We start from the raw sequence: 8,668 nt of genomic DNA, 5'->3' as shown, positions 1-8,668 counted from the left end.
GGCCACTAGAGCTCGTCTGACGACTAAAATCTGGTCAGACAATGTGTCGAACACATAAGGCAAGGTGCAGTCCGATGCAAGGGTGGCGGCGGAGCTAGCAAACGTCCGGCTGGAGGAGCAAGTGGGAAGGGTAGGTCGAAGGGGATTTGATTCACTTTTTGTGGGGGTCGGACTGTTAGTTCCACGTGGCGGTCGCACGCGGGTCACTCCATATCCATCCCATATATGGGTTGGATATGAGAGGTGCCGGTCAGTCCAGATGTTTGAGGCCGGTTTAAGGCGTCTGTCTGGGCCGCATTTTTTGAGCAGTCAATAACTGGGGCATCGACATTTACGGGGAGTTTGAGGCGCCCGGCTGTAAATGCTCTTAATATGCAAAAGGTCCAGGCAAGCATCAGTTATTTAATACACTACCTCGATCTATAAAAAGTTTCGCAATTTTGAGTTAACCCTTGTTTAAAAATAGTTCAAAACTGCAGATTTATTTTGGATTGGAGGGAGTAGTTGTTTATGGATCTCATCACCGGCCATGCAGGAGTACCTAGGCTCCTGCATTAGTAATCCCAGGACGGCGCCGACCCCGTCTGGGTGCCGCAGCATACACCGTTGACATCCGAAAAAATAATCATGCGCCACAATGCTAACCATGTCAGTTTACAACCAGATTAGTACAAGACTTATCAGCAACTTAACAGTCGAGTATGAACATAGGCTGTAGCAGCTTAGGCATCAGCGATTTCATCCCATGATGCATGCCATGAGCTATCTTGTGGCAACGTCCATGGCAGTAGGATTACTCCTCGGTGCCGTCTTCCCAACAGTCAAGGCAGCTTCAGGCAATGCAACGGCGAGCCGGAACACGACGGCGTCGGCACTGACACCGTTCGGCACGAACCACACCGTCGGCGACGGTGCCGGGTGGCTGTTTGACGGCAAGGCGAATGCCTCGGCGGCCAACTACTCGGCCTGGGCAGCCAACCGCACCTTCTACCTCGGCGACTACCTCAGTATGTCTTCTTTCACTGCATTTCCTTTGCCTTTCACGTGCAGGGGCAACTCCAAATCTTCTTACGCTCTGTTTGGAACAACTGAATTCGGTGCGGATCTAGCACGAATTTCCCACATTTCTGGGATCATGTTGGTCACATGATCATCTCGTCGTGCATTTACAGGCTTCAGGATCCGCACGGATAACACGGTCGTGCACACGACCAACGCTACGGTATACAAGCTCTGCGGCTACGACGGTGGCACCATCGGTGGCGGGTGGAAGGCAGAGGAGGCCTTCTTGACGGTGATGCTAGCTGCGGAGGGCGCAAATTACTTCTTCTCGGACGCCGGCGAGGGGGAGCACTGCCGGAGGGGGATGCGGTTCGACGTCACCGTGGCGCGCGGCCGCGGCCTCCCACAAATACCACCGTCGTACTACGAGCCGCTGTCCGGCGGGACGGCAGGGAGGGGGCCCGGCGAGGTGGTGCCCATCTGGGTTGCTGTGAACGCTGCCTTTGCTGCTTTGCTGATGCTGTGAATGGTCTTCATTTCCATCAGGTGTTAACACCGCTTTTCCCCCCGTTGAGACGCCCGCAAGTTTTAAGTTTAGTTCTCGTACCTTGTACTCCCTCCGTTCCGAATTACTCCCTCCGTAAACTAATATAAGAGCGTTTAGATTATTATTTTAGTAATCTAAATACTCTTATATTAGTTTACAAAGGGAGTACTTGTCTTGGATTTGTCTAGATACGGATGTATCTAGACTTATTTTAGTGCTAGATACATCCGTATCTACACAAATCTAAGACAAGTAATTCGGAACGGAGGGAGTAAAATTTAAAATCTTAGTCGCCTATAAAGTTGGTGGCCGAGGTCGACGACCAGAGATGGGCATCTCACGGCGCGGCGGCGGCGGATGCAGCAAGAAGAAGACTTCAGCATCTTCAAAAATTTATATGTATTTCTACATTCTTGTAAATGTGTGTTTGTAAGGATATGTGATACTTAATATATGACCTTAGACCATTTCGCAAAAACAAGTTTTGCAGCTTTAGAGTAATGTTAGTGCAAAATTTATTTCATAATGCTATAAACAAAGGTGCCTTCCCGAAGCGGTCACACTCACCCATGGAGGCCCGCCGACATGGGATTTGGTCACGTGTCATGTGTGTAGAGGGCATAGCCCCGGAACTTTCCTCTCCCCCAGCCATTGCCAGCCCTAGGCTCCTCCTCTTCCCCCTTCCTGCTCATCGCCACCGCCAGATCTCATTGACGGGCAAAGTCATATTAGCATGGGCGTCGGCGGGGTCTCTTCTTCCCCGACGTCATTGGGCGGAGACGCGGCGCAGCCGGTGATTGCGCCGGCGGCAGCGGCCCCCTGCCTAAGGTAGCGAGCTTAGTGGTGGTGTTCTCCCCCTCGGGTCAGATCTGTTGGTGCTTCTGCACAAGCATGACTTGCTCTATGGCGGCACGTCCTCGTCCTGCCTTTTGCGCTGATGATAGGACCTCTGCTTCCGTGGACTGCTAGCGCGGGCCAACTAGGTCCAGCGAGGATCCATCCAGATCTAGTAGGCGGCACCGTGTGCCCATCAGATCCGGCGCGTTCCAGCCTACTTTTGTGTGTGGTGGCGTGGATCGGCCAGTTCGGCGTGCTTGGCGCATGTCGTTGCTGACGGTTGCGGCGTCACTTGTTGGCTGACGGGACGGTGCAGCGGCTAGGCGGGCTGTAGCACCCTGCCTCTTGGCCGCCGGACAAATTGCCTTCCGTGTCTCAGATCCGCCCATGGCAAAATCGATGGATCTTGGCAGGGCTCTCTCCAATGAGGTGGCATTCAATGGTGGTGTGCTCTGCCGATTGTGTTGGTCCGTGGTGACCACTCCGACCTTCGGCGCCGACCTCACTACGGATTGTGGTGACTACTCCGATCTTTGTGAGGGTTTGTTTCTCTAGATCCGATGGTTGTCTTCAGCAGTGAGATGCAATCCATGGATATCGACTTGACGCAGAGGATATGGTTGCGCATCATGATAGTCTGTTTTCTAACCCATCGCATGTAATTGCTGAGATTGTGGAAAAATGGTGGCGACAACACATGATTAACTTCGATGATGGTGCTTTTTGAGTATCCGGTTTCGAGCTCCGAGGTGAAAACCTAGGTCATACCCGAGTTGGTTATACCTAGCAATGACAATGTATTTGCGTCGTTACCTTGTTGAAGGCATTGCTCGGATATGCTCGGACTCGTTCTTCCAGGTGGAAACCTAGAATCGGATCGTTGATTATTGGATCCGGTGACGAAAGCGCTCGAGTGTCGCTCCCTTCCATAAGGTGTTGTTGCTGAAGAACATCATTGTCCTTGTGGTCTGATGATAGTTGGTGCGGATATGGTCATTGCTATAGATTGTCGATCCTGATCCCTTTGTTTTTCCCCTTTTTCTCGTTTAGCCATAGCTTTGGTCTATATGACTTTGCTATTGACCAATGTATTTTAGTGTGTGTTGTGATGTTGGTTGTGTGCATCCTAATTAGAGCATCTTCAACAGACGCGCGTTTGCACGGTGCGCTAAAAAACTTTTACAGTGCTGGGATAGCGTCTTCGCGCTCTGGGAAGGTGTTCTGCTTTAGTAGAAGCGCTATATTTCGCGCCACAGGTAGCGCTCCAGCAGGCGCGCTAAAATTACAGCACGCGCGCCCAGCACAAACAACATTTTCCACTCAACTTAGAACCAGAAAGATCAAACACACAAAAAAATCGACAATAAAATAGTTCAATTATTATTACAACTCAAACAAATAGTTTATCTTCCAATACAACAAATAGTTCAACAATACAACATCAAACTAATTTTGTCGCCCATTCCATGCCCACCACTCCTTGATTAGGTCCTTTTGAAAGATTATCGTGCGTTTCGGCACGTCGAATGGCATGATAGGAGGCAATAAATTGGGCCAACCTCGTAGCCCTCCTCCGCACTCGCACGAGACGTCCCAACAACTCATATTGAGAATAGTCTAAATCTTGCCCACGCTCATTCTCGATGATCATGTTATGCATGATCACACAAGTGTTCATGATATACCAAAGGATCTTTTGATCTCAAAATCTAGCTGGTTGGGTTTGCAAAATCCCCAAAACTCTCTCCACATCTTTCCTAGCCGACGCATGAGCATTGTGGAAATCAAAAAATTTATTACCTTGCGGTGCCGTCAACGGCTTCATAAATGTTTGCCACCTTGGGTAGATACCATCTGTAAGATAGTAGCCATAGTTGTATGTATGACCATTTGCTACAAAGTCCACCGGTGTAGTTTCACCATTTGCAATCTTATTCATGAGTGGTGATCGATTAAGAACATTGATGTCATTCAAACACCAGGCATTCCCAAAAAAGCATGCCAAATCCGAGTCTCCTGATCGGCCACTACTTCAAGGATTATAGTGGAACCCTTTTTCTGGCCGTGGAATTGTCCATGCCATACCTTAGGACAGTTCTTCCAACTCCAATGCATGCAATCTATTGAGCCAAGCATATCTGGAAGCGCACGATCTTTGTTCATCTCCAAAAGCCTTGTGGTGTCTTCAGCATTAGGAGCTCTCAAATATTTCGGACCAAATACTTGCACAATTCCGACTGTGAAGCGCTTGACACGCATGATGGCTTGACTCTCACCCATGGCCAAGTGGTCATCAACGAGATCCACGCGAATATTGTATGTCGACATACGTAAAGCGGCGGTCACTTTTTGAAAGGTGTTATGCTCGAGTTCTCCGACGACATTCCTCCTTTGCTGAAAAATCCGATCATGGCTCGCCAGTTTCTCCGCAATGCGTTTGAACAACTCGATGCTCATCCTAAAACGACGCAGAAAGTAAGACTCAGGGTATGCAACATTCTTCGCAAAATAGTTCATCATCAATCTGTTGCGGGCATCGATCTTATCCCTCCATAATTTTTTACCACCGACAATCGAACCACCATGCTTCGGCTTTTTATTGACTTGCATAGCTAGGATCATTGCGATGTCCTCCTTTTGAATATCAAATTCTTCGTCGAAAGAATCGTAGAACGAACTCATCTACAATATTGAATTTAAACTAGTTAAAAACTACAAACAACATGCACCAAATTCATTTACAAATAGAAAGTTGAAGCAATACATACCTTGCAAGCGTTTTGTCAAACACCTTGTGGGCGTCGAGCTACAAGAGGCCGCCGGCCGCTGTTCGTTGGAGGAACAATGCACTCGAGGGGCGGCAGCGACGAGAGAAGGTGGAGGAAGCAGCGGCGGTGCACGGGCATATGTGGGGGAAGCGCCGACGGGTCGCCGGAATGAATGGGGAAGGTGCGGGCAGCGACGCCAGCGCTTGGAGGTTTCGGATCTGGTGGTTGGTGAGAGTCGCGCGCCCGATTGCCATGTCCAGCGCGCGGGAGCGGGCGCAGCAAATACACCGCGAGCGATGTCATTTTCCTCCGCGCGCTGAACCAAGTTTACCGCGCGCGCGATTATTGCATGGCTGCTGGAGCGCCCGTTTCGGCCCCGCGCGCAATAAAGCGGGTTTTCAGCACACGGCTAAGATAACGCGCTTGCTGGAGATGCTCTTATGCTGAGGCCAGCTTTGTACACATTATGTTTGTATCCTCTTGATGCTTTGTTTTTTAATTAATAAAATCCACCCTTGTTGAAATTTGTTTTTTGCAATGTGGAATTTCTCAAAAGAAAAAGTTGAAAAAGCTGAGGGGCATTTAGAGGGTGTTTGTTTTCCAGGGACTTTTTGGTTTAGGGACTTAAAAAAGTTCCTATAAGTCCCATCTAAACCAAATAGGAGGGACTTATAGGGACTTAAAGTGGTCATTTGGGACTTATGAAATAAGACTCTTAAGGAGGGACTTATAGGGACTTATAGTTGTAATATGGTCTTATAGGGATTTATAAGTCCCAGAAACTAAATAGATAGGTATTTTTTAGGAACTTGGGACTTATAAATTGGGATTAAAAAAGACCTAGCACTTATGAACGAAACCGGGCCCTTATTTCCCCGGGCCGTTCCTGCTCCAGTCCACACACAGAGACAGCACGCGCCGCTCAAAGCCCTCGTCCCCACCCCCGGCTTTCGGCGGCGGCGGCAGCGCCATGGAGCACAACCGGTCCCGGTGTCCGCTTTACGCCCGTCTGCTCAAGATAGCGGTCGAGTTCCTCCGCAGCAAGGACGACATGCAACAACTATTCCACCGCGCCTACCTGCCTACCCACTACGCCCTCCCAGACCCGCCCGTCTCCGCCGCCCCTTGCCTCTTCGCCCTTCCCCCCCACGACGACGTCGACCGCGTCAGCAGCCTCCCCGACGCGCTTCTTCACAACATCGTCTCCCGCCTCCCGGCAAAGGACGCCGCCCGTACCGCCGCGCTCTCCCGCCACTGGCGCGGGGTCTGGCGCTCCGGCCCGCTCGTCCTCGTCGACTCCAGCCTCTTTCTCGCCACCTCCGCCGTGTCCAGCGTCCTCGCCGCACACCCGGGGCCCTTCCGATGCGTCCACCTCACCAGCTGCTACATGGATGAATTCCATGACCTGCTCACGGGCTGGCTCCAGATCCTCGCTGACAAGGGCATCCAGGATCTCGTCCTCGTAAACCGCCGGTGGCCGTTCGGTGTCGCTCTCCCCGCCACTTTCTTAGGCATGACCACCCTGACCCGCCTCTACCTCGGCCCCTGGATGTTCCCCGACACGGCCGGCCTCCCGAGCGCCACCTATTTCCGTAACCTCCGTGAGCTCGGGCTCTGCAACGTCGTCATGGAGAGCAGGGATTTGGACTTCGTCCTCGACAGGAGCCCCGTGCTCGAGACGCTCTGTGTCGAAGGGAATATGTTGAGGCTTTGCCTCCGCCTTGTCAGCCAAAGCCTCCGGTGCGTGCAGATCATCGGCTGCTTCCTTGAAGAAATCTTCGTGGTGGACGCCCCACTCCTTGAGCGGCTCATCCAGTCCGAAGGTTTTACCCCTAACGGCAACTTCACCAAGCTGAAGATTGGTCATGCCCCCAAGCTGCAATTGTTGGGATACTTGGAGCTGGACCAAAGGCACGTCCTAGAGGTCGGCAACACCATCATGAAGGTGCCTCATCTTTCCATTCGTTCAATGTAAATTCCTAAGCGATCAATGCAAATGTATGATCTTTCTTGTCTTAATTGGGTGCATTGTGATTGCACTTGCAGGCTGGGTCAAGGGTGAGTCCGAGCACCATGGTGCCAAGTGTGGGAACCCTGGCTTTGGAGGTGTGTTTCGGAGTCCGCAATGATGCGAAGATGGTTCCCGATGTCCTCAGATGCTTTCCGAATATTGAGACGCTCCACATCAAGGTGAAGCCCCTGACGCCTCTTTTGGCTTCCATTTGCATCCTAATATTGCTATCAATAGCTTGATGAACTGCATGTGCATTTGACTAATCGAATTTTCAGTCTGGAAAAACCGATCAATCCTCTGGCAAGCTGAACCTGAAGTCCTGGCACGAGTCTGGAACCATAGAATGCATCCGGTCGCGTATCAAGCTGCTGGTTTTTCATGATTTTGGAGGGGGCCGCGGCGAGCTCGCCTTCCTCAAATTTTTCTTTGAGAGCGCATTGGTGCTGCAGGAGGTGGTGATTGTGTTTGCCGCTGCCTTCAGTTCGTTCGAAGAGGTAGAATCCAAATTGGAGAGTCCGGTGTCCATGAAACGGACTAGTGAAACCACCATAGTGCTGGTCGCTGCGTGTTCTGATCCTCATGGCGGAGACATTCAGAGCTTCAAAATAGGATCTGGTTTTTCTCCTGCCGACCCTTTTGCAAACTACTGAAGTCACAGCAAGTGGCCTATGTACTTCAGAATGCTCTGGAAGTTATTAATGTTCTGCTGCTTGCAAGACAACGTGTAATAGTATTTGATTTCAGTGTTTCAAGACTTGCACTGCCTCTTGTTTCTGCTAACTAGTATAATTAGTACGTAGTACCGTTGTTGATGCACACGACTACCATTCTGTTGTAATAATTGGTTTTTGGTTGCCAGTTACAGACAATTGTATTTGTGTTTTGCTAGTTGTGATTGTTTCCTCTGAAAAATAAGGTTAGGGCATCTCCACCGCCGACCCTCAAACCGGACAACCGCCTCTTTCCACAGACAGGGGCCGGTCCGCTCCACGGTCACGGAAGCTATCCGCATGTACTGTCTGTGCCCGGTCCGCTCCGCGGTCACGGATGCGGAAACCGGTTATCCGAAGCTATCCGCGTATACATTTTAAACAAGATTACAACTAACCGGACGATTTTCACTAAACACGACGGAATTGATTAAAAGTTTGGATAGAAAATAGCACAAATCATTCATAAATAGCATGCAAATATGTCTAGTACAACAATAGTTCAAATTCAATGAGATTAACCCCTTGAGCTTCATAAAACAATGTATGTGCGTGAATGGTCTGCTCACTGACTTGTAGTACATCACGGTAGCGCATGCAGACTACGCAACCTGTAGAGCAAGAATGAGTGAATCAATCAATCAACATGTAGAGCAAGAAGAACCGGAACTTATGATCTCCATGGTTGCTGCACGCAATGGTCATATTGCCTCCAACCGATCAATCACGCCATAATACTTCATGACGGAGCTCTGGATGGTATATAATGACCCACAAGTATAGGAGATCA

General features: G+C 50.1%; 2 protein-coding genes across 2 annotated transcripts; both read left to right on the top strand.

The window, feature by feature from the left end:
- Positions 1–599: 599 nt before the first annotated feature.
- On the top strand, positions 600–2,009 carry LOC123094980 (cucumber peeling cupredoxin). The gene is made up of 2 exons (XM_044516827.1): positions 600–1,007; positions 1,173–2,009. Exons 1-2 carry the CDS (start codon positions 746–748, stop codon positions 1,526–1,528), a joined length of 618 nt encoding a protein of 205 aa, XP_044372762.1. The 5' UTR covers positions 600–745; the 3' UTR covers positions 1,529–2,009.
- A 4,115-nt stretch (positions 2,010–6,124) lies between these two features.
- LOC123090160 (F-box/FBD/LRR-repeat protein At1g13570-like) lies at positions 6,125–7,818 on the top strand. The gene is made up of 3 exons (XM_044511585.1): positions 6,125–7,099; positions 7,201–7,344; positions 7,444–7,818. The coding sequence occupies exons 1-3, from the start codon at positions 6,125–6,127 to the stop codon at positions 7,816–7,818; spliced, it is 1,494 nt and encodes a 497-aa protein (XP_044367520.1).
- Positions 7,819–8,668: the final 850 nt, after the last annotated feature.

Source organism: Triticum aestivum, chromosome 4B (assembly GCF_018294505.1).
Source record: "Triticum aestivum cultivar Chinese Spring chromosome 4B, IWGSC CS RefSeq v2.1, whole genome shotgun sequence".
NCBI lineage: Eukaryota > Viridiplantae > Streptophyta > Magnoliopsida > Poales > Poaceae > Triticum > Triticum aestivum.
Note: the sequence above shows the minus strand (reverse complement) of the source record. Positions and strands in the feature narration are given on the sequence as shown.